Consider the following 26,417-nt stretch of genomic DNA (forward strand, 5'->3'; position numbering starts at 1 on the left):
TGTGCTTGATTTCAGTCACTTTATTTGGGTGGGGATGATCTGAACAGTTAAAAGGCATATTTTACGTTTCCTGAACAGACATTTTACATACACACAATAAACAACACGTTGGCCAGTACTCACTTACTTCATATGAGAAAAAAAAAATTGTATAAGTCTAGAAGTTAGAATAAATAATTAAATCATCATTCATCAAATACAGATAGATCCATAAGGTCCTTATTGATCCTTACGGACTGTGCTTAAGTTTATTACAGAGTAATTTTACATATGTTAAATAATAAATACAGAGAAGGAAAATAATTGTATATACTGCTATATGGCTGCAACCTTTTCAATCCTAATACAAAGCTCATTAAAATCGAATGCGAAGATTATTAGGCTTGCTAGGTTTATACATTTAAAAGACATTTCGCACATTGTTCTAGCAGAATATTTTCTAACGATGCACCACAGGCGTCCAGCTGAGCACGCTGCAGTTGATTTGGTCTCTACAGAAAATTCTGTAAAGGGAATAAACACCAAAGTTATTACATATGTCTATGAATGAGAGCAATATTAAGTGGTTACATTTCACACTGCTGAAAACAAAGAAATGAAGAAAAATGGAGACGTTACGTTTTCATCAGTGATCAGTTCCACCACAGACATTCGTGGTTTCGTCAACATTTTCCTGTTGATGACGGACTCTGTCCCATTATAAGCAATGAAGTGGATCAAAGTCTGGATTCTAGAGGTGGAGAAGAGAACACACGCACACAATGAATGACATATTAATCATCCAAACAAAAAAGAAAACCCCAAAACAATATGTGAACACTTTCACTGAGCATTTTAGATACATTTCAGATGGTCATGCATGCATGGGGTACCTGTGCCACAGCATAGCAAGAAACTGGATGATCAGAAGGCTCGCGAATCCGATGAGGAACATGAGCCCGATGGGATCGATGTAGAGCGTTCCACTACGGCTCACAGTGCCATTGCTATAGAACTTAACTACTGGCACTTGGATGCTCACTGAACCACCAATGGTTTGCAGAAAAAACGTGGCTACGAGCCACAGGGAATTAACAATGAAAAACACAAAAGCTGCCTGTAAATAAGAAAAAATTATACATAATTTGTAAAACAAGTTCATTTGTTATATATAATGGTGAAGCTTAAGCTAAGACCACAAATACTGCAGTATTGCTTCCACAAGCAATTAAAAAAACGCCCACTTAAGGGGTACACAGTGAGTGTTGCTATGTTTGTACTCTAGTCTCAAAAAACAACATTCTTATGCTTTCAGTGTTTTTGGTAACCAAGTTGAGACAGACCTTGTTGCGTAGAGATTTTAGTTCACTTTTGACTCTTTCTTCTTTTGCTTTGTCAGTCTCCAGAGGTTTTAGGTAGCGTTCAATCAGGTCTTTCCAGAACTTTTCTTCATCCTAAGACATCAAAAAAGAAGAATCGCTGAATGACTTGTAACCCACTGTCACGTATGGCTACGCCCCCTTTCCTAGCTGTCACTCTGGGTTCCCTCGTGTCTGTTGTTCCTTGCCCGTTAGCCCCGCCCTGCTTGTCTGTCTGCCTGGTTTCTGTCTGTCTGCCACGCCCATGTCATCATTGTCTTCACCTGTTCCTAATTTAGTTCACGTATATTAGTCCCTGTGATTCCCCAGTCTGGTTATCTATGGTTTTGTTCATTTGGTTGGTTCGTGTTTCTGTGTTCATGCCTGTTATCCTGTTATTCGTGAGTACTTGTGTTCGCTGCCCTGTCGCCCTGTGTTTCTGTTACCTGGTTCTTTCGTTTTGTTCTGCGTTCTGCCCGTGTTTTGTTTAAGTATATTGTTCAGTGCCTAGTCCCGTGTTTCGTCATGCCACTCCGTGTTTCTCGTTCGGACTCCCTTTCGGCTTTGACCAATGCATTTCTGTTTGACCCTGAGTTTGGTATTCCCTTTATTAAATCTCGCTCTCCTCAGCGTTTGTGTCTGCCTCCTCGCTCCGCAGCGCGAGCTGCGTTACACCCACAGACAACCAACTAACAATATTTTCCTGGTCATTGATACCGCCTTGGCTGTGAGCAAAGGTTACTTTCCGGCAGAGAAGCCAAAAAAAGTCTTGATCACTACACTAAACTCTTTTCTAATATACTGTCACAGTACTCTGTTCAGTAGTTAGTATATGTTATCACATTGAGTATTCAGTATACACCGTCCCTTTTATATGCTTCATTTTCAGAGAAAGGTCCAAAAAAACAAATGCTTGAGGTAATGAGGAGTTTAAATTCATGTTCACAAGATCCTTTAGTAACTACTGAACTTTTCTATTCAGTATTCACACAGCAACAATGGTCATTGTTATAATAAAGCGTTTCACATCTTTCTATAGTGAGAATGTAATTTCATGTAATTCCATAAGCTATATACTCAGCACCTTAAAAAATAAAAATTATAATAAAAGAGACTGTAAAACCCACGTCATTAAGATAGTCTTCCGTAAGGGGCAGCTCACCAGAGCACTCCTTCAACTGTTCAATAAAACCTGGGGAAGAACATTCACTTTTATTTGTTGTAACAGATGTATGTTTCAGTACAGTGTTAGGCAATTTTTTTGATTTTGAAATAACAAATAAAGTGTTGCATAAAGCAAGGAAAACTATTATACAAAGCATAGTCTCTTCAGAATAGCCACTTTAGAATAGCCATTTTATAATTATTAATATTGTACTTTTTTGTTTACAAGGATATTTTAATTAATTATATTTTTGTTTTAAAAAAATTAATTCATATAAATCATAATATTAGTTTCGCCATTTATATTTGAGAAATATAAACAATATTTCACACCAAAATGTTTTTAGGATTCTGAAAACATATTTTCAGCCATGTGTGTCGAAAATTTTAATAGCCATTGTTCACATATAAATATATAGTGAGGATGAATGAGAGAGTCTTTACTTACAATCTTTATCAGCATGTGGTTGACTAAAAAAACAAAACAGACATTAGTCACTAGACACATTAGACTCCCTTCCCTTACAACACTGTGTTACAACACACCTAGCAGATGTGGGTTCATGAAAAAAGCTTTTCAAAAGGAACTCCAGCCAGCTCTATTTACCCTTTGGAGAGTGTCCCTTGTTCTTCGGCATCCACGGAGACACCCTCCTCAGGTGTGGCCTGGGGCGTGGCCTGGGGCGTGGCCTGGGCCGGCATCAGAGGCGTGGCAGCCGTGACCTTCACATCCTGGCTGACCTGGAACTGCAGGTTGTAGCCGCAGCATTTGAGCATCTTCTGGCATTTTACGTTCGTCTGCCGCGCGTTAGCTGCACCACCAGCGCTGCCGGTCTCCCGGGTGCCCCAGGAGACGTTGTTCATGTTGACCATAGAATAGATGGCCAGTAGGAGGTAGCCACTGGGAATACTGATGACATAGAGCAGGCCGTAGATGACAAGGTGGCACTCGGACGGGTGGAGGATTGCGGTGATGACATACATGGACGTGATGCCAATAAAGAATATGCCGGTGGGAGTCAAGAAAGTCTGCTCCAACACCATATCCCCTACACACACACACACACACACACACACACACACACACACACACACACACACACACACACAAACACACAAGCAACTTTATTCTTTACCTTCATTACCAAATTAGCTTTCCATCCAGCACAACATAAACATAAACCACAAACAAGTTCACTGGTTCGGTAAAAAAAAGTCACATCACCTACCTATAATGGACAGAATACTCGCACTCATGAGGAAAGCGTAGAATATGCTCATGACGGCCGCAATGTTGATTTGCAGGTTTGACCTGGCGTGTCCCAGGTAGAAACAGAGAGACAAGTAGATGGCAGGGGGGATAATCGAAAGCAAAAGAGCCCAGTTGGCACCAAGCCCGAATACGAATGTGAAACATCCTGTAGCAAGACAAGGAAAATGGCACTCAAGCAGCAAGCAGGCGATGATTCCGTAATTGTCAATCTGATAAACACTCCACATCATGTCAGGCAAACATCCCACCTGCCATCTTAGTTTTCCATATATACAGTAGGGTTGGAAATGCAAATGCATGTTTGTCTGAACTTTGTCGATCTGTTCATGACTAGGCATGACTAGTAAAGACTAGTATCGGGGTAAACTTATGTCAATGTTTAGAAGACAAATTTATTTTGTTTTCATTTTATTTATTGCTACAAAGATTGCGATGTTCGCTAATGGCCAGGATCTCACAGAATGCCCCTCCCCCACATGAATCTCAGTCTGCAACAAACTACAATTCCCAAACGAGGGAGGGGAAGCAGTCACCTGCGACCATGAGGCAGACCGTGGCCGGGCCCAGGAGCGAGGCGGCCATGGAACCGATCTGGTACAGGATGTAGAGTCTGGAAATGGACTTGTTCTTCTGAGCGGTCAAGGAGCCGCTGGAGAGCAGGTCCAGCGTGTTGGCCATGGTGGAGGGGCCCCAGCGACGCCTCTGGTTGTAGAACTCCTTGAACTCCTGCGGAGCGTTGGTGTAGGAATCGGAGGCGGCGCTGTACTCCACCCTCCATCCCTGTTGCAGGAGCAGCGTGCACAGCCAGCGGTCCTCACCTGAACACGGACGGATGAGACGTGAAGAGAACGGAAACTTCAAAACGTTTCAAGTGGTTTCGCCTCAGACATCAGTGGCTCATTCCACGCTCACCCTGGTCGTACTGGACGTAGTGGATGGCCTCGGTGGCTTTGGTCGTGTATCTCTTCATCACGTTGTCGTCCATGAGGGCGGCGGCGCGGAACAGGCTGAAGCACCCGGGGCTGCAGAGCACGCACCCGAACACGTGCTCCGCCGTCTTCTGCAGCCAGTGGCCCACGGCGTACTCGAACTTCTGGTACCACACCATCGGCCCTGCGGCGTGCACGCGACACAGCTGAACCAATGTTCTTGCATGGTGTTGTACTCAATTAATATCGAATGCATTTGATGTGCACTTTGCCCTTACCCATGCCAGTTGGGTGAATCCTACCACATGCGGCACCCACCTCTGGGTACAAACGCAGCCGATCCACTAGTAGCATAACCGCCGAGGGCTGGAAGTCAGTGTCGCCATCTAGTGCCAGAAGGTAGGTATTTTCTTTTTCTTTCTGAAAAAGAGACAATTCTGTCAGTGCTTACAACATTCTGAGATATATAATCCATTGGGTCAGGAACTACACTTTCCTACTATGAGGATAATTTTCAATTACCTGCAACTTCTCCTCAATCGTTATTAAGGGCTCATCACCTTCCTTCCACAATTTATAATATTTTGCATTTACTTTCCAGCCTAGGAGGTAATACAGGTACATAATCTGTAGGGGAAATGAAAACATTTACCAATAAAAATATATTTATATATGAAGAAAAAAAAACATAATTAATATATATATATTTTTTAAATACTTATGAATTTCAAGGTGCTCTAGAGGGAATACTTTCCACATTGTCTTTGCATTCTCCAGGAGCTGAACCAGATTTCAGGTGGTAGTTATGGCAACTAACAATCGGCAGTAACCATGGATATTGCACGAGCGTACCTGAGACCACCTCTTTTTGTGGCGGATGCGGTGTTTGTCCTTAAAGTGGATGAACAGCGTGTTGCCTTGCGGAAGGGTGTACTGCAGCCGGCACCCATATGGTGTCTGGATGAGTTTCTGATCAGGGAGTTGTCTCCTTGTCTTAAACATGCTTCCGCCTTCACTGGTAAATAATCTGTATGTTGGAGGGTTAGGACGTGGGAGCTGTAAGTCTGCACATTTGAAGTGTGTTCAACATTTTTGGAACTCCAGTTCAAGTTTATTGGTTGGAAGTTAATAAAATTGGAATACTTGGATAATGGGATTTAAAAGCTAACACAAAAAAGTAAATAAATTTTTTAAAAGTCTACAAATATTTTTTAAAACAGCGGTGAACATCCTAATATAAATTGAAAAGTTAAATAGTGTCACTGAAATTGCTGAAATTACAAAGCAAACAGTATGAATTTATAAGCACAAACATATATTTTTATGTATTGCTGTTTAATTAATTTTATTGTTATTATCAGTAAATAGTGATAGTTAAAGTGTCAGTAGTACTACAGATGCTGTTATTTTATTAATGTGTCAATACACATTGTCAGAGCTCTTCCATCTATGGCATGTTAATGGAGTACATATTCACAAAATTGACTGAAACCACCAGGGCAGTCATGGCCTGGTGGTAGGGAACTGGTCTTGTGACCGGAGGGTCGTGGGTTCGATTCCCAGACCTGAGGCCATGACTGAAGTGCCCCTGAGCAAGGCCCTTAACCCTCAATTGCTCACTTGTATAAAAAATTAGATTAAAAAATGTAAGTCGCTCTGGATAAGGCCGTCTGCCAAATGCCATAAATGTAAAATGTAAATGAAACTTAAAAAAAGAGTTCCTTCTGCGTTAGCTCTTTAAACTTTTAAATATATTGATACTGCAATAGCTTTCATTTAAAGTGGTTATGGTATAATTAACGCAATGGCAATGAGACATTGTATGAATGAAGTCTTGACCACTTACATGTAAACTTCTCTGATAACTTCCACCAGGGTCTCTGCATACTCGTTGACTTTCAGCTCGTTCCCGTCTTTTACGAACGCGTCGTCAAAGTAGATGTGAGAGTCAAAAGTGACATCATTGAATTGGTGTTTCTTTGGTCGGAACTTGTCCAGTCTGAAAGACGAATGTTTCGATTTAAGGTTGACCCGGAAGGTCTTTGTGTTCAGTGACAGATTGTTCAGTGTCAGCTTACCTGAACATGGAGATGATCATTTTCATCATTTCGTCATAGGTCTCGTGCCACATGGTGGCACAGAGGTTAATATGCATCATCTCTGTCTGCCTGCTGATGGAAGAATGACAGTGACTTACAGATGCCAACATCACATGCCACGTTCCCCTTAGACAATCCCCATTAAACTGTAGTACCTGTGAAGGTCTGCTTTGTGCAGGACCTCAAACCTAGCGTTGAGCAGCATGGACTGGTCAATGAACGCCGCTTCGTACAAGTTGCGCACGAACATGTCTTTGGTCCTCTCAATGCGATGTATGCTCAGGAACCAGATGTAGATGGTGCAGAGCACCAGACCAGCCCACCAACAGAACGAGCAGAGGCCCAGTAGGATGTAGCCATTCACATTGTTATTAATAAAGACCGACTGGTTACAGATCTCGTGGGTCAAGTCCGTCAGCAGGTTGTTCATGACAAAGAGATCTGACATATTATATCTTTGGACGATGTTGCAGTACTCTGTGAATGGGATAGAGCCGTTTACAGGCTGTGTGCTATGACTGCCATAGATAGCCAAGGTGAGGTTTGTGATGAACATTTCACTGCATGGTAATTGTACACTGTTGAGAAAGTCTGTGAATTTGGAGTTGATGCTCGAACCAAAAAAAGCTGTGATGTAGTTGGAGAACGAAATGTCGAAGAAGTCGGAGAACAAGGTATTGAATTGGTTTGCAAGTGTGTCGGTGCAGTTGATATTGGTGCTAGCGGTGATTGAATTGAAGTTCCAGTAAGGTATCCAGACAGCCAACACGAAGGCGGCCAGCACGGCTGGGGACGTCAAGATCATGGGGACCACGAAGCTGCGGCGGACAGCGTGCATCTTGCATGCCACCACCGCCATCCAGCGGCACAGCGCCGACGACAGAACCTGAATAGCGAAGAGGCTCAGGACCACAGTTTGGGTGGATGACGGCACACGCGTGACCGTTGACCAATCCTGTCCCGAGGCACTCACGTACACGCCCAGGACAATGGCCGTCACAGCAATCCGCACGAGGCTGGACAGGATGTTCACCAGGTTGCTGGACCTCTTGATGTCACGGATAGTGTTGCTGAAGAAGACAATGCGGAAAAGCATGGCATAGTTCTCCCACCAGTTCAGCGAGACCAGGATGGTGCCTCCGATCGCCAATCCCACAAACAGACTCTTCTCCTTGCTCCAGTCTTTCAGGTAGTTTACGGCAAACAGCACGGAGCCGGCAATCAGGAGGAGCAAGGCTACTACAGAGACCGCTGTAAACCTCCTCCGCCCATGCCCGAGACAGTTCGCGATCACCTGCAGTGCAGCCGATAATGTGGCGACGCTGTTCAAAAGCATCACGTTGGTCATGATGTCGAAATTCGGCATGGCGATCAAAGTGAGGACAGACGAGCCAAGAGCCACCAAAGTGTCCACCAGCACAATCTGCACAGAAACAGAGACATGCTCATACAGGGTTGACGAGTAATAACACATAATACAACGTGTATTTAAAGTGAAGCAAAAGAAGCAATAAAAGTTTTTTTTATAGCAATTCCGGGTCCAAGCACAGTTTCACAAGCCTGACTCGAAGCAACATGGATGCAGAAACCACCGGCCTTGGGCACACAATCTGGCTTTGTCCACGATTTCACAGGGGCAGTCATGGCCTGGTGGTTAGGGAATTGGTCTTGTGACCGGAGGGTCGTGGGTTCAATTCCCAGACCTGAAGCCATGACTGAGGTGCCCCTGAGCAAGGCCCTTAACCCTCAATTGCTCACTTGTATATAAAAAAAAAAAGAGATAAAAATGTAAGTCGCTCTGGATAAGGGCATCTGCCAAATGCCATAAATGTAAATTTCATGAAGATGCCATGAAAAAAGTGTGTGAGGTTAGGTGACAATGATTTGTGAGTGTTCTGATGTACTGGAAATTTAATTCAGGTGCTTGCAAAGTTAGGAAGAATGTGCAGACAACGCTATACTGTTCATGGGGCTACTGGTATATGCCACTTATTTATGGTTTTCAAATGTTGTAGCCGCGACAACTGTTTAGTTGTAATGCACTGAAAGGGGGCATGTTTCTGGAGTTTATAATGTACTGTATATAATACACTCTATATAACTATAACTATATATAATGATATATATAGCATTATGTATTATATATATTAGTGGTGGGCCGTTAACGACGTTAACGGCGTTCGTTAATTTGATAATCTTATCGGGCGATATAAAAATTATCGCCGTTAATCTATTCTTAAAGTTGGGTTGGGAACTCGGTCAAAATGGGTAAGCAAACTATGATGACTTTCAACTTGATAGTTTAGCTCGGCTGTAGGCTATTCCTAACCAAATTGCACAGTAGGGGCGAGAACGAGTTTTCAAAACTGTGAATTACAAATCGTACGTGTGTTTACATGGATGCAGCCACGAAGTCGCCAGGTTTGCTTCATGGAAAATTCATTTTTAGGAACGTAAAGTGTTACCAGAGCGGAGCTCGGAGCGGTCGTTTTCTGCATGGTCCTAGCGCTAGATTCGTCGCTATTTAAATATTTCTATTTAACCGTTAAAACTGCAGAGGGCCAAAACCGGCTTTTGAAAAAGTCCCCCCCAAATTACGTCCGTGAGGTTAAATGTACTAAATGTTGGCTTACATTTCAAATATCATGTTTAGCTGAATAAACATGTTATCAACCCCTTTTAATGTACAGTATGTAGGCTTACAAATTCATGTTTAACTGAATAAACCGTTGAACACGAGTAGCCTACATTTTATTGAGCATGTTTTTTTTTCTTCAAGTATCAAAGTAGAACAGCTTTCTCAAGCAGTCATTGATGCATTTTGGAAACAGGAGATGAGCCCCTGGTCTAATGCACCCTCTGTATTAAGAAACCCTATCTCAAAAACTGACTTTTAGTCATTACTTGGGTAGCACGCATATGAGCCATTTTAATCTAGATTAATTTCAAGATTTCAGTGAGATTAATCTAGATTTAAAAAATTAATCTACGCCCACCCCTAATTGAACCAGCGTCAGCAGCATTAGCAAATGGGTGCTTTGCGTTTAAATGGTACTTCAGACTGGTAAAAGTAACTTCAGACTACAATAAACTAATTCTGTGTTGCATAAGGTGCAAACAACTTTAGTCTTGTCAATGTCTCCATTAGGAAGCTTCTTAAAAATGAATTTTACATGAAGCAAACCTGGCGGCTTCGTGGCTGCATCCATGTAAGCACATGTGCAATTTGTTGTGGGTGGTAATTCACACAGGTTTGAAAATTCGTTCTCGCCCCCTACTGTGCAATTTGGTTAGGAGTACACCCGAGCTAAACTATCAAGGTGAATGTCATCAGTTTGCTTACCAAACCAACTTTAAGAATAGATTAACGGCGATATTTTTTATATCGCCCGATAAGAGTATCACATTATTGAACGCCGTTAATGCCGATAACTGCCCACCACTAATATATATATATATATATATATATATATATATATATATATATATATATATATATATATATAAATAAAATGGCACATGTATATATAATACACTGTATATAACGATACACCATGTCAAAATGAGAAATAAATAAGCCAAAAGTATGTGTGTACATGAGAGAGAGAGAGAGAGAGAGGTAGAAAGAGAAAGTGTTTAGTAAGTAAGTAAAGTAAGTAAAATACATTTATATAGCACTTTTCACAGGCACAAGCCACAAAGTGCTTTACAACGGAAAATAAAATAAAATAAATCAAAGACACAAAAACACACACTATAAAACAGAAATAAAATACAGTGTACAAGGTCAACGGCTGCAACCTCCACCACTAACTAAACGCCTGCGTAAAAAGGAAAGTCTTTAGCTGTTTTTTAAAAGTATCTACAGTGTCAGCAGATCTTAAATGTGGAGGAAGTGTGTTCCACAGTTTTGGAGCAACCACCTTAAATGCTCGGTCTCCACGAGTCTTTAGACATGAGCGTGGCACAGACAGTAAACTCAGGTTGTTTGACCTGAGTAATCGTGATGAAGTGTAGGGGTGGAGCAGGTCAGCGACATACACAGGAGCTGTGTTGTGTAGTGCTCTGTATGTTAAAGTTAAAATCTTGAACTGGATCCTGAATTCTACAGGAAGCCAGTGTAAGGATTTTAAAATGGGTGTTATGTGAGACCGTCTGCTTGACTTGGTCAGTAACCTCGCTGCAGCGTTTTGAATTATCTGTAAACGTCCACGAGCTGATACACTGAGAGATGAAAACAAGGCATTACAGTAGTCTATGCGAGATGAAATAAACGCATGGATCAGCATCTCTAGATCTGCTGTTGAAACCATAGATCTCAGTTTACTGATATTTCTCAAGTGGAAGAAACAGGATCTTGACAGCTGTTTAACATGAGAATCAAATGCTAAAGACTGATCGAAGATAACTCCCAGATTTCGGAGGCTAGTGTGGACAGCAGAGGAAAGAAGTCCAAGATTTTGCTTAATCGTTTGACTAAGCCTATCAGGAGCAATGATCAATACCTCAGTCTTGTTGTCATTTAGCTGTAGGAAGTTATTTGAGGTCCATTCTCTGATTGATTGAAGACAATCTAATAGCCTAGACAAACTATGAACCTCACTTGGTTTAAAAGAGAAATAAAGCTGAATATCAGCAGCAAATAAATGATAGGAAATATTAAAACTATTTAAAATCTGCCCCAAAGGTAACATATACAAAGAAAACAACAAAGGCCCTAAAACTGAACCCTGTGGAACCCCACAGGTTAATGGGGTTGCCTCAGACGTGTAATCTCCCATCGTAACTGAGAAACTTCTCCCAGTGAGATAAGAAATAATAAATAAATAATAATAATAATAATAATAATAATAATAATAATAAATAAATATAGCCGCAAGCGGCAATTGGCGGGTTCACACACAAATAGGCTTCTTGGCCTCAATAGGCAGAGGCCCAAAAGGTCCTTTAGACCCTAAATGTGAAAAAGAAGCTGTTTGAGTGGAAAAAATGCACAAATAAATCAATGTGCAAAAAGAGGTTCAATTGGGGCACTAAAGGGCTAAAAGGATCAAAATAATGTGCATTGGCAAAATAATTCAGATCACAGAACTAAATCACATGCTGAGATCAGCTTTGTGTGTGTTTGTGTGGTATTTCATGTGAGCAATAGTTTTCAGTCAGAATATGGCCACTAGATGGAGGCCAAGTACTACCATACTGATATCTCATTAATGTCAGTAATGAAATAGGATATTTTGGTGAATTAAAAGGTTCGTTTCTGGTCAGGCTGTGTACTTTATGTAAAAAAAAAGATTCAGTTGAGGCACTAAAGGCCGAAAAGGATCAAAATAATGTGTATTGGCAAAATGATTCAGATCACAGAACTAAATCACATGCTGAGATCAGCTTTGTGTGTGTTTGTGTGGTGTTTCATGTGAGAAATAGTTTTCAGTTCGTTCCGATGTTTGGCCACTAGATGGAGCCCAAGTACTACCATACTGATATCTCATTAATCTCAGTAATGCAATATGACATTTTGGTGAATTAAAAGGTTCATTTCTGGTCAGGCAGTGCACTTTTTGTTATAAGATGCAATTGCAATGTTATAGAACTTATTGATCTGGATCATACAAGACCAATTACTTGTCTGTATTCTGCATAACAAGATTGCAGCATGAGTTTTTATGTTTTCTTAGGTTTTTGGGTACTGTAGCGCCCTCGACCGGCCTATTTGAACCAAACTTGGCATACCTCACAAGGACTTCAGGATATAAAAGCCTTTCAAATTGGGAGTTGATTGCATACATGGTTTATGAGTTATAGCAATATAGGTCATATATGGCATGGCCACAATGATATAATGGGAAAATGGACCAATCAGAATAATAAAAATCCAACATTTTTTTACTCAGTTTTTACCTACAGAGTCTACTGATTATGCTCATAGCAATTTTTCCATAATTGGATCAAATTCCTATGACTAGTTTGTAAATAGCTATTTTCAAACAATTGATGAATGTGACAAAAGTATGCATTTTTTAATAGGACTTGTAATTGCAAAGTTGTCAGGTCTACTGCAAGGAATAAAAAGAAACAAGTTGCATGTTCCTAAGTGAAAATTTGGAGGAGTTATGCATGATTTTCACAAATAGCGCCACCTAGTGGCCAAATGTTTTAAAACTGCACAGCATGACACATAGTCCTGAGATATGCACAGTGGTGAGGTTTCATGTTGTTTGGCCAATGGTAAGTCTGTCAAATGGCCAATTAATTCAAATAAAAATTTATTGGCTCATGGCGGCCATGTTTTTTTAGTGATGATGTCATCATTGTGTGTCTTGATATCACTTGGGCCCCTGATGATGCCTGTAAAGTTTTGGCTTGATGTGACTAATGGTTTCTGAGATACAGTTTTTCCCATGTTATAGCGCCCCCTATTGGACAATCGTGGCCAGCTTTGACCTATGACCTCGGAGTCATGTGCCCTAACAACTGTTAAAGTTTTATGAAGATCCGTCAAAGCGTTGCTGAGATATGGCTGTTTAAGTAAATTTGGCCACGCCTTGGAGCTATTGATTGACATGTGACAACCAGACTGTATGCAAATCTCAAAATGTTTTTAAGCGTCGTTGATAATGAGATTCTCCTGAATATTTTGACACCAAGGTTGTGGTGATCCGATGAAAAACCAGGGACTAGTACAAAAAAGTAGGTTTTGCATATTATGCAAATTAGCAAAAAATCTAAGTAGGCGGAGCTTAATGGTTCTTGAGGCTTTTTTGTTTGTCTGAAGCCAAGGAATGCACCTGAAGTGGAATTTTGTTTCTAGGCCATACGGTTTGGAAGATATGGACCAAAACGCAAAATGGTGCGCTATAGCGCCACCATCAGGCCAATGTGGGTCTCTGTGCTTTGGCACGGTCTCGCAAAGAGACTACACCATTCTGCCAAGTTTGGTGTCTCTGGGCCTTACGGTCTAGGCTGCAGTATGCGTTTTATGCGGAGAAAAATAATAATAAATATAGCCGCAAGCGGCAATTGGCGGGTTCACACACGAATAGGCCACTTGGGTTCAATAGGCAATAGACCCAATAGGTCCTTTAGACCCAAAAGAAGCTGTTTGAGTGGAAAAAATGCACAAATAAACCAATGTGCAAAAAAATGTTCAATTTTGGCACTAAAGGCCCAAAAGGATCAAAATAATGTGTATTGGCAAAATGATTCAGATCACAGAACGAAATCACATGCTGAGATCAGCTTTGTGTGTGTTTGTGTGGTGTTTCATGTGAGCAATAGTTTTCAGTCAGTTTCGGTGTTTGGCCACTAGATGGAGCCCAAGTACCATCATACTGATATCTCATTAATATCAGTAATGCAATGACATTTTGGTGAATTAAAAGGTTCATTTCTGGTCAGGCAGTGCACTTTTTGTTATAAGATGCAATTGCAATGTTATGGAACTTATTGATCTGGATCATACAAGACCAATTACTCGTCTGTACTCTGCATAACAAGATTGCAGCATGAGTTTTTATGTTTTCTTAGGTTTTTGGGTACTGTAGCGCCCCCGACAGGCCAATTTGAACAAAACTTGGCATACCTCACAAGGACTTCAGGATATAAAAGCCTTTCAAATTGGGAGTTGATTGCATACATGGTTTATGAGTAATAGCAATATAGGTCATATATGGCATGGCCACAATGATATAATGGGAAAATGGACCAATCAGATAAATAAAACTCCAACATTTTTTTAATCAGTTTTTACCTACAGAGTCTACTGATTATGCTCATAGCAATTTTTCTATAATTGGATTAAATTCCTATGACTAGTTTGTAAATAGCTATTTTCAAACAATAGATAAATGTGACAAAAGTATGCATTTTTTAATAGGACTTGTAATTGCAAAGTTGTCAGGTCTACTGCAAGGAATAAAAAGAATTAAGTTGCATGTTCCTAAGTGAAAATTTGGAGGAGTTATGCATGATTTTCACAAATAGCGCCACCTAGTGGCCAAATGTTTCAAAACTGCACAGCATGACACATAGTCCTGAGATATGCACAGTGGTGAGGTTTCATGTTGTTTGGCCAATGGTAAGTCTGTCAAATGGCCAATTAATTCAAATAAAAATTAATTGGCTCATGGCGGCCATGTTTTTTGAGTGATGATGTCATAATTGTGTGTCTTGATATCACTTGGGCCCCTGATGATGCCTGTAAAGTTTTGGCTTGATGTGACTAATGGTTTCTGAGAAACAGTTTTTCCCATGTTATAGCGCCCCCTATTGGACAATCGTGGCCAGCTTTGACCTGTGACCTCGGAGTCATGTGCCCTAACAACTTTTTAAATTTTATGAAGATCGGTCAAAGCGTTGCTGAGATATGGCTGTTTAAGTAAATTTGGCCACGCCTCGGAGCTATTGATTGACATGTGACAGCCAGACTATATGCAAATCTCAAAATGTTTTTAAGCAACTTTGATAATGAGATTCTCCTAAATATTTTGACACCAAGGTTGTGGTGATCCGATAAAAAACCAGGGACTAGTATAAAAAAGTAGGTTTTGCATATTATGCAAATTAGCAAAAAATCTAAGTAGGCGGAGCTTAATGGTTCTTGAGGCTTTTTTGTTTGGCTTGAGCCAAGGAATCCATCAGAAGTGGAATTTTGTTTCTAGGCCCTACGGTTTGGGAGATATGGACCAAAACGCAAAATGGTGCGCTATAGCGCCACCATCAGGCCAATGTGGGTCTCTGTACTTGTGCTCGGTCTTGCAAAGAGACTACACCTTTCTGCCAAGTTTCATGGTTGTAGGATGTATGCCGTAGGCTGTAGTTACAGTTTTACATTATTATCTAAGCAATTATAATTGCCAATATAGCCGCAAGCGGCAATTACGGGGTCCAAGCTGAGGTTTGGCAAGATTTGCGCACCCACTGGTACATCATGTAAAGGTATATGAAATGTACATGAAAGTATATGAAGCACGTTCGTGAATGAAGAACCTGCTCAAAAAACAGAATCTAAATTGCAGCTTTTTAAACTTATGGTGGAATACTGCCCAACGTGGGATTCGAACCCCCGTTGTCCACGTGCATTGTGGCTGGGAGCACATTGCTCTACCCATTGAGCTAACGGGTCTGACTGGAATAGGCTCAACTCTAACTCTTTTGAGGAAAAGAATGACCTTTGATCTGCATGCATGTTCTGCATAGAAAATGAAAATATTCACAGTACAACTATTTGTGGATGGATTTGGCACAAACTTGGCAGATATCACCTCAGTGGTCTTCTGAATGTGTCTGTCCATTTTCATAACAATCAGACCTTATATAGGGGAGTTTTTGAAATATGCAGTTTATATGTCATGACGGTACCATTGTGATGCATTTGAAAAATATTAAATTGCAAGAATCTTAGAATTTGTTCCACCAGTTTTGTATTTCACATGCTGCTGGATATTATAATATGTGATTTGAGGTGATGGAGTGAAAATCCTAGGACTAGTATGAAAAGTGTAAATTATATGTATTGGATTATACACAAAAATCTGTACTTTTTTGCAAAGCACTTGCAATTACAAAGTTGTTAGTGATTTTGCATAGAATCATATGAGATCATGATTGTCCTTCTACATGAAAGCATGGAGGGCAGGAGAGTTTTTTGGCCGTTATAGCGCCACCTAGGTGTACATGTCTGCCAAAATGTATGTGCAGGTCTAGACACCCAATATGTGCATGTATGTGAAATTTGGTGTGAATACGTGAAAGCATGCCTGAGATATAGCAGAATATGTGGATTTTTGGCGAAGGAATTTTCGACGCTTGACTTGTGATGCATGTGGCCACGCCCATGTGCAGAAATGTGCACTTTGGCTCCATAACAATTAAAGTTCAGACTCTTGTGAGCGCCTGGATACCACATATGTGCATGTATGTGAAAAATCCAGGGACTAGTACGCGCTCAAAAATGTGTGCAAATTTGCATATTATGCAAATTAGCTCGACATGTAAGGGGCGGAGCTTATGGGTTCAAATGTATTTTTTGTAGAATGGAAGATGACTGATCAGATGCAATTGGAATTTTTTGTTTATGACATACGGTGTAGGCGTGACAATTTTTTGCGCTCTATAGCGCCACCTATGGGCGGATCGGGCCGGCGTGTTGCGCCTGAGTAGCGGAGAGGAGTACTACAAGTTGGCCAAAGGAGAAGTCTGTAGGTGTTACGGTTTGGTCTGCACAACGCGTTTTAGGGCAGAAAAAGAAGAATAATAATAATAATCGGAACAATTACAATAGGGTTCCAGCACCTTCAGTGCTTGGACCCCTAAATATAGCCGCAAGCGGCAATTGGCGGGTTCACACACGAATAGGCCACTTGGCTTCAATAGGCAATAGACCCAATAGGTCCTTTAGACCCAAAAGAAGCTGTTTGAGTGGAAAAAATGCACAAATAAATCAATGTGCAAAAAAATTTTCAATTGGGGCACTAAAGGCCCAAAAGGATCAAAATAATGTGTATTGGCAAAATGATTCAAATCACAGAACTAAATCACATGCTGAGATCAGCTTTGTGTGTGTGTTTGTGTGGTATTTCATGTGAGAAATAGTTTTCAGTCCGTTCCGATGTTTGGCCACTAGATGGAGCCCAAGTACTACCATACTGATATCTCATTAATCTCAGTAATGCAATATGACATTTTGGTGAATTAAAAGGTTCATTTCTGGTCAGGCAGTGCACTTTTTGTTATAAGTTGCAATTGCAATGTTATAGAACTTATTGATCTGGATCATACAAGACCAATTACTCGTCTGTACTCTGCATAACAAGATTGCAGCATGAGTTTTTATGTTTTCTTAGGTTTTTGGGTACTGTAGCGCCCCCGACAGGCCAATTTGAACCAAACTTGGCATACCTCACAAGGACTTCAGGATATAAAAGCCTTTCAAATTGGGAGTTGATTGCATACATGGTTTATGAGTTATAGCAATATAGGTCATATATGGCATGGCCACAATGATATAATGCAAAAATGGACCAATCAGAAAAATAAAAATCCAACATTTTTTTAATTACTCTTTACCTACAGAGTCTACTGATTATGCTCATAGCAATTTTCCCATAATTGGATCAAATTCCTATGACTAGTTTGTAAATAGCTATTTTCAAACAATTGATGAATGTGACAAAAGTATGCATTTTTTAATAGGACTTGTAATTGCAAAGTTGTCAGGTCTACTGCAAGGAATAAAAAGAAACAAGTTGCATGTTCCTAAGTGAAAATTTGGAGGAGTTATGCATGATTTTCACAAATAGCGCCACCTAGTGGCCAAATGTTTCAAAACTGCACAGCATGACACATAGTCCTGAGATAAGCACAGTGGTAAGGTTTCATGTTGTTTGGCCAATGGTAAGTCTGTCAAATGGCCAATTAATTCAAATAAAAATTAATTGGCTCATGGCGGCCATGTTTTTTGAGTGATGATGTCATCATTGTGTGTCTTGATATCACTTGGGCCCCTGATGATGCCTGTAAAGTTTTGGCTTGATGTGACTAATGGTTTCTGAGATACAGTTTTTCCCATGTTATAGCGCCCCCTATTGGACAATCGTGGCCAGCTTTGACCTATGGCCTCGGAGTCATGTGCCCTAACAACGGTTAAAATTTTATGAAGATCCGTCAAAGCGTTGCTGAGATATGGCTGTTTAAGTAAATTTGACCACGCCTTGGAGCTATTGATTGACATGTGACAACCAGACTGTATGCAAATCTCAAAATGTTTTTAAGCAACTTTGATAATGAGATTCTCCTGAATATTTTGACACCAAGGTTGTGGTGATCCGATGAAAAACCAGGGACTAGTATAAAAAAGTAGGTTTTGCATATTATGCAAATTAGCAAAAAATCTAAGTAGGCGGAGCTTAATGGTTCTTGAGGCTTTTTTGTTTGGTTTGAGCCAAGGAATGCACCTGAAGTGGAATTTTGTGTCTAGGCCCTACGGTTTGGGAGATATGGACCAAAACGCAAAATGGTGCGCTATAGCGCCACCATCAGGCCAATGTGGGTCTCTGTGCTTTGGCACGGTCTCGCAAAGAGACTACACCATTCTGCCAAGTTTGGTGTCTCTGGGCCTTACGGTCTAGGCTGCAGTATGCGTTTTATGCGGAGAAAAATAATAATAAATATAGCCGCAAGCGGCGATTGGCGGGTTCACACAAAAAAAGGCAAAAAAGCCCAAAGGGTCTTTTAGACAAACAAATTGGCCTCTTGGCCTCAATAGGCAAAAAGAAGCCCAATAGGTCCTTTAGACCCAAAAGTGAATAGAAGCTGTTTGAGTGGAAAAAATGCATAAGTAAATCAATGTGACAAAACATTCAATTCAACTGAGGCACTAAAGGCCCAAAAGGATCAAAATAATGTGTATTGGCAAAATGATTCAGATCACAGAACTAAATCACATAATGAGATCAGCATTGTGTGCGTTTGTGTGGTGTTTCATGTGAGCAATTGTTTTCAGTCAGTTTCGGTGTTTGGCCACTAGATGGAGCCCAAGTACTATCATACTGATATCTCATTAACCTCAGTAATGCAATGACATTTTGGTGAATTAAAAGGTTCATTTCTGGTCAGGCAGTGCACTTTTTGTTATGAGATGTAATGGCAATGTTATAGACCTCATTGATCTGAATCATACAAGCCCCATTACTTGTCTGTATTCTGCATAACAAGATTGCTGCGTGAGTTTTTATGATTTCTCAGGTTTTTGGGTACTGTAGCGCCTCCGACAGGCCAATTTGAACCAAACTTGGCCTACCTCACAAGGACTTCAGTGTATAAAAGCCTTTCAAAGTGGGAGTTGATCACTTACATGGTTTATGAGTTATAGCAATAAAGGTCATTTATGGCATGGCCAGAAGGATATAATGGAAAAATTGACCAATCAGACAAATAAAAATGCAACATTTTTTCCATATTTAGTTAACTACAGTGTCTACAGATTATGCCTATGCCATTTTTGCCATCATTGGATCAAATTCCTAGGAATAGTTCTTAAAGAGCTATTTTCAAACAATTGATGAATGTGACAAAAGTATGCATTTTTTAATAGGACTTGTAATTGCAAAGTTGTCAGGTCTACTGCAAGGTATAAAAAGAAACAAGTTGCATGTTCCTAAGTGAAAATTTGGAGGAGTTATGCATGATTTTCACAAATAGCGCCACCTAGTGGCCAAATGTTTCAACACTGCACAGTATGACACATAGTCCTGGGATATGCACAGTGATGAGGTTTCATGTTGATTGGCCAATGGTAAGTCTGTCAAATGGCCAATTAATTCAAATAAAAATTAATTGGCTCATGGCGGCCATGTTTTTTGAGTGATGAGGTCATCATTGTGTGCCTTGATACCACTTGGGCCCCTGATGACGCCTGTAAAGTTTGGGCTTGATGTGACTAATGGTTTCTGAGAAACAAATTTCCCCATGTTATAGCGCCCCCTATTGGACAATCGTGGCCAGCTTTGACCTGTGACCTCTGAGTCATGTGCCCTAACAACTGATAAATTTTCATAAAGATAGGTCAAAGCATTGCTGAGATATAGCTGCTGAAGTCAATTTGGCCACGCCTCAGAGCTATTGATTGACATGTGACAACCAGACTGTATACCAATGTCAAAGTTTTGTTGATGTTCCTTGATAATGAGATTCTTGTGAATATTTTGACACCAAGATTGTGGTGATCAGATGAAAAACCAGGGACTAGTATGAAAAAGTAGGTTTTGCATATTATGCAAATTAGCAAAAATCTAAGTAGGCGGAGCATAATGGTTCTTGAGGCTTTTTTGTTTGTCTGGAGCCAAGGAATGCACCTGAAGTGGAATTTTGTTTCTACGACCTACGGGGTGGGAGATATGAACCCAAACGCAAAATGCTGCGCTATAGCGCCACCATGAGGCCAATTTGGGTGTCTGTACTTAAGCACGGTCCCGCAAACAGACTACACCAGTCTGCCAAGTTTGGTCTCCCTGGGCCTTACGGTTTAGGCTGCAGTATGCGTTTTATGCGGAGAAAAATAATAATAATAAATATAGCCGCAAGCGGCAATTGGCGGGTTCACACACGAATAGGCCACTTGGCTTCAATAGGCAATAGACCCAATAGGTCCTTTAGACCCAAAAGAAGCTGTTTGAGTGGAAAAAATGCACAAATAAATCAATGTGCAAAAAAAGGTTCAATTGGGGCACTAAAGGCCCAAAAGGATCAAAATAATGTGTATTGGGAAATTGAGTCAGATCACAGAACTAAATCACATGCTGAGATCAGCTTTGTGTGTGTGTTTGTGTGGTGTTTCATGTGAGCAATAGTTTTCAGTCCGTTCCGATGTTTGGCCACTAGATGGAGCCCAAGTACTACCATACTGATATCTCATTAATCTCAGTAATGCAATATGACATTTTGGTGAATTAAAAGGTTCATTTCTGGTCAGGCAGTGCACTTTTTGTTATAAGATGCAATTGCAATGTTATAGAACTTATTGATCTGGATCATACAAGACCAATTACTTGTCTGTATTCTGCATAACAAGATTGCAGCATGAGTTTTTATGTTTTCTTAGGTTTTTGGGTACTGTAGCGCCCCCGACAGGCCAATTTGAACAAAACTTGGCATACCTCACAAGGACTTCAGGATATAAAAGCCTTTCAAATTGGGAGTTGATTGCATACATGGTTTATGAGTTATAGCAATATAGGTCATATATGGCATGGCCACAATGATATAATGGGAAAATGGACCAATCAAATAAATAAAAATCCAACATTTTTTTAATCACTTTTTAACTACAGAGTCTACTGATTATGCTCATAGCAATTTTTCCATAATTGGATCAAATTCCTATGAATAGTTTATAAATAGCTATTTTCAAACAATTGATGAATGTGATAAAAGTATGCATTTTTTAATAGGACTTGTAATTGCAAAGTTGTCAGGTCTACTGCAAGGAATAAAAAGAAACAAGTTGCATGTTCCTAAGTGAAAATTTGGAGGAGTTATGCATGATTTTCACAAATAGCGCCACCTAGTGGCCAAATGTTTTAAAACTGCACAGCATGACACATAGTCCTGAGATATGCACAGTGGTGAGGTTTCATGTTGTTTGGCCAATGGTAAGTCTGTCAAATGGCCAATTAATTCAAATAAAAATTAATTGGCTCATGGCGGCCATGTTTTTTGAGTGATGATGTCATCATTGTGTGTCTTGATATCACTTGGGCCCCTGATGATGCCTGTAAAGTTTTGGCTTGATGTGACTAATGGTTTCTGAGATACAGTTTTTCCCATGTTATAGCGCCCCCTATTGGACAATCGTGGCCAGCTTTGACGTATGACCTCGTAGTCATGTGCCCTAACAACGGTTAAAATTTTATGAAGATCGGTCAAAGCGTTGCTGAGATATGGCTGTTTAAGTAAATTTGGCCACGCCTTGGAGCTATTGATTGACATGTGACAACCAGACTGTATGCAAATCTCAAAATGTTTTTAAGCAACTTTGATAATGAGACTCTCCTGAATATTTTGACACCAAGGTTGTGGTGATCGGATGAAAAACCAGGGACTAGTACAAAAAAGTAGGTTTTGCATATTATGCAAATTAGCAAAAAATCTAAGTAGGCGGAGCTTAATGGTTCTTGAGGCTTTTTTGTTTGGCTTGAGCCAAGGAATCCATCAGAAGTGGAATTTTGTTTCTAGGCCCTACGGTTTGGGAGATATGGACCAAAACGCAAAATGGTGCGCTATAGCGCCACCATCAGGCCAATGTGGGTCTCTGTGCTTTAGCACGGTCTCGCAAAGAGACTACACCATTCTGCCAAGTTTGGTGTCTCTGGGCCTTACGGTCTAGGCTGCAGTATGCGTTTTATGCGGAGAAAAATAATAATAATAATAATAATAAGAAAGAAAAAACCCGACAATTACAATAGGTTTCCCACACTACGTGTGTGAACCCTAATAAGAAAGAAGAAAAAACCTAACAATAACAATAGGTTTCCCACACTACGTGTGTGAACCCTAATAATAATAATAAGAAAGAAAAAACCCGACAATTACAATAGGTTTCCCACACTACGTGTGTGAACCCTAATAATAATAATAATAAGAAAGAAAAAACCCGACAATTACAATAGGTTTCCCACACTACGTGTGTGAACCCTAATAATAAATGGTTTAGGTGAGCCACAGAGATGTGTGCGGGTAAGTAATTACATAAACTAGAGGTAGTTGTGTATTTTTCACTGTGCCTCCTGGTGAGAATTTGATGATGGTACGAAAAGAACAGTTCCATGTTGCTTCTATATTCTGCACTGATTATATGATATTCTATCATTACGTGTATATCTACAAATGTCTCTGTGGATATGAACCACCTTTCCTGAATTCTATCCGTTTAGGCATCAAAATGTGAAGCAGGTAATCATGTTCTGTACAGCCTCCCAATATGCTCTCTCATACTTTACCAGCAACATCAGACTATAATTATATGAAATGCACATGTCTGTGTTGATGCAACCTTCTATTCCTGACTTCTGTTCATTTAGGTATGAAAGACAGGTAATTGTTCGCTGAGGAGCCATGCAGTTACTGATTGTCCGAAACACCACAGCTTTTCCCTCATAATGGTATAGTCTGAATATATCTGTTCATATCAAAATCAGACAAACTCATGGAGTTTAAACAGTATGAGTGACACCTTTATGAAGAAAAGTGACACCTCCATGAAACCATCTTAGGGAGTATGTACATGCACTCTTTCATAACTTTCATGTTAATCGGATGATCCTGGCATATGGAACAAATGTTCTGAATGCTATAGTTCTCCTATAGTGCTATAGTTCCCCTTACAGTTTTTGTAGATTGTAAGAGCAGCAATACATTTTGTCTGTCTGACATACAGTGTAGGAGTTATGGACTAGAAATGTTTGGGTGTGCTGTAGCACCACCTGTAGTCCAATGGGACTTGAGCCTGAGTAGTAGCAGTAACTATGACCTACTGACCAAGTTTCATGCCAGTAGGACTTACGGACTTAAGGCAAAAAGAAGAATCCTTACACATACAGGGTTCTAGAACAAGCACGAAATACCCCCATATATGTGTGCATTCAGTTGGACTCTATCTAGTGAGCTAGATATAAATTTGTAATGAGTCTTTACTCTTAACTATTGCTTAACTACATTTGAATGCATAAAGAAACAAACCTCCAGGCAGTAGAAATAAAGGAGAGACACATTTTTAAAAACTTCTACGTTTACACAAATTGCCTGTAATTGACTATTAGATAGTAACTGAGCATAACAAAAAACACACAAGCAGTCTAAACCTTTGAACCACATTACTGATCAGAATCTTAAATCAGAGCATCTGTAAAAATACATCTAAAATTTATTGTTCCATTCATTTACATATGACAGCATAAATTATGATAACTGGGACAAACTCAAATCTGCACTGAATATGCTTATTACATTTGGTACTTACCCATAACAGAGTTTGCCATGATGGAGTTTTCGAATCCTTAAAGGTAATTTTCCAAATACTCTTGAACAGTATTAAAACACTTGGAGCAATCAGGAGGCACCCAATGAACAGAAGGCCATAGACTTTGGTTGTTGTGGTTATGGCATTTCTGTTGGTAATGCTTATTAGTAACAACAGGGAGGTCTAGATGGAAAGAAAACACAATGGGAGAAATAAATGGTATTTACTGCCACGACGTCAGTCCAAACACCAAACACCATTGCCTGTTGGAAACATATAGACCCTCACTTTGCTGAAGAAGGCGAGTGCAAACACCAGAATTCCCACCAATGTACAGACGAAGATCTGGATGAAGCTGAGGAGCTTACGAGGCTTCTGCTCATCCTGGATGATGGGCACCTCCTTAGGAGAGTCCCAGGCTTGCCTGCCCCACAACACACAGCAGGACCACAGGGTTCAGAATCATTACATCTTCAACTGTATTCTAGCTGTGCATTTGCCAAATACTGCAAAAAAGGTGCTCCAAAAAGTGTTTATTTCTTTGTTTTTTTTTTAGTATTTTACATAAACATGGCTTTTAACAACAACTGTGCTCAAGTTAAACCATTGAGAGTTTAGAATTAAACCAGATAAAACTGACAAAGAGTAATTGGATCCTACCTCTGCTCCATCTGTATTAACATTGAACTAGCAAAGTGGCTCTGCTGTCAAAAGCAGGAAAGAGGTGGGTACATGTATGCATAAACAATGAGAACTTCACAAGGAAGTTTCTTACATTGTAAAAGAACACATTCCTATTCTTCTGATGCTATCAGGTAGGAATCTTTCATGACACTGTCAATCATGTGCAACCTACCCATTGCCACTCCCAGTATTTCCATTTGTTGAGAAGTTCAAAATATTGCTAAGTAATTAGGTAAGAAAAAACATGGGTGTAACTTAACTGCATAAATAAAACATTCTTGCATTATTAATGGCTGGATAAACGGGTTTCAGGGGTAGTCTCACGCATAGGCTAATAAAAAACATTTTACTAGCCGCATACTGCAGCATAAAGAGAGAAAAAAAACAACACAACATCTGAACAGTTCTTGTATCGATTATTACAAGGAAGCACTTTCCCCCTTTCAGAGATTCTAAAAGATTGCCCAATGGTTGAGCTGCATTGCTTATGAAGCCATGGCTGTGAGAACCAAGAGTACCTCATAATGCCTGAAAAGTGGCATCATGAAAACAAAGAATCAAGCGTCATATCAGATCAAGATGCCAAGATGATTTTAGAGTAATGTTCGGTAAAAGAACTGCAGCCATCGTTGTTAGAAAATCTGTTCCATGATCTGATTTGACAGGGCACTGCAATTCAGTGGTGGAAAGTTGCCGTGAACCGATGTATATCATGACTATGTCAGAGAATAGAGTTCACTTTCTGCTCAGAGGGTATTTAGGAGAAAAGCAAACTCTTAAAAAACAAAAGGCCATGTAAGGTATGGAAGAACTAGGAGTCTGTGATGGTGTTACTTTCACTTGCGGTTGAGAAATTGTTGCACCAAGAGGTTTTATATATATATATAAATAAAACCTCTTGGTGCAACAATTTCTCAACCGCAAGTGAAAGTAACACCATCTCTCTCTCTCTATATCTATATATATCTATATATATATATATATATATATATATATATATATATATATATATCTCATCATTTTTACATAGCATGGTGGTGGTTTCTTCTGAAAACAATTTGAGAAAACCAAATAGTAAAAATTACATCACTTCAAATACACATGTGAACACCATAAACTGGAAATTAGACAAAGCCATAGGGAGTCGCAGGTACACAAGTATGCTTTCAGCTTCTAGGAGTGGTTTCAATAATTTTATTCTGCGTGCATACACCTATAAAAATAGGTGGAGTTCATGGGGTGTCTTCACCTTTTTTGGTTGGAGCTGGGCTCCCTCCTCCCTCCTGAAACCCATGTCCAAGTAGCTCATTGTATGCAGCCTCGAACAATGTTTACTGGATCTTTGCTATACGTTATGATTTCCGGTTCAAATTGGACTTTTATTTTGAAAATTCTCTAATGGTTTGATGGTGCAAA

General features: G+C 40.0%; 1 protein-coding gene across 1 annotated transcript; it reads right to left on the reverse strand.

Annotated features, from left to right (window-relative positions):
* LOC143518612 (chitin synthase chs-2-like) lies at window positions 1-25,067 on the reverse strand. The gene is made up of 19 exons (XM_077011215.1): window positions 24,978-25,067; window positions 24,606-24,741; window positions 24,318-24,500; window positions 6,958-8,225; window positions 6,782-6,874; window positions 6,550-6,702; window positions 5,556-5,730; window positions 5,226-5,330; window positions 4,982-5,123; window positions 4,687-4,887; window positions 4,308-4,592; window positions 3,731-3,919; window positions 3,109-3,550; window positions 2,950-2,972; window positions 2,465-2,529; window positions 1,323-1,433; window positions 873-1,096; window positions 619-730; window positions 1-503 (listed from the first exon to the last, which is right to left on the reverse strand). The coding sequence occupies exons 1-19, from the start codon at window positions 24,998-25,000 to the stop codon at window positions 492-494; spliced, it is 3,942 nt and encodes a 1,313-aa protein (XP_076867330.1). The 5' UTR covers window positions 25,001-25,067; the 3' UTR covers window positions 1-491.
* Between the last annotated feature and the right edge of the window lie 1,350 nt (window positions 25,068-26,417).

This window comes from Brachyhypopomus gauderio, chromosome 1 (assembly GCF_052324685.1).
Source record: "Brachyhypopomus gauderio isolate BG-103 chromosome 1, BGAUD_0.2, whole genome shotgun sequence".
Classification (NCBI taxonomy): Eukaryota; Metazoa; Chordata; class Actinopteri; order Gymnotiformes; family Hypopomidae; genus Brachyhypopomus; species Brachyhypopomus gauderio.

Coding starts and splice junctions, on each gene's coding strand:
- LOC143518612 (XM_077011215.1), bottom strand. CDS start 25,000: ATGTTAATACAGATGGAGCAGAG. Junction 3,551..3,730: donor GAGTATTCTGTCCATTATAG/GTAGGTGATGTG, acceptor GTGTGTGTGTAG/GGGATATGGTGTTGGAGCAG. Junction 1,097..1,322: donor TAAAATCTCTACGCAACAAG/GTCTGTCTCAAC, acceptor TCTTATTTACAG/GCAGCTTTTGTGTTTTTCAT.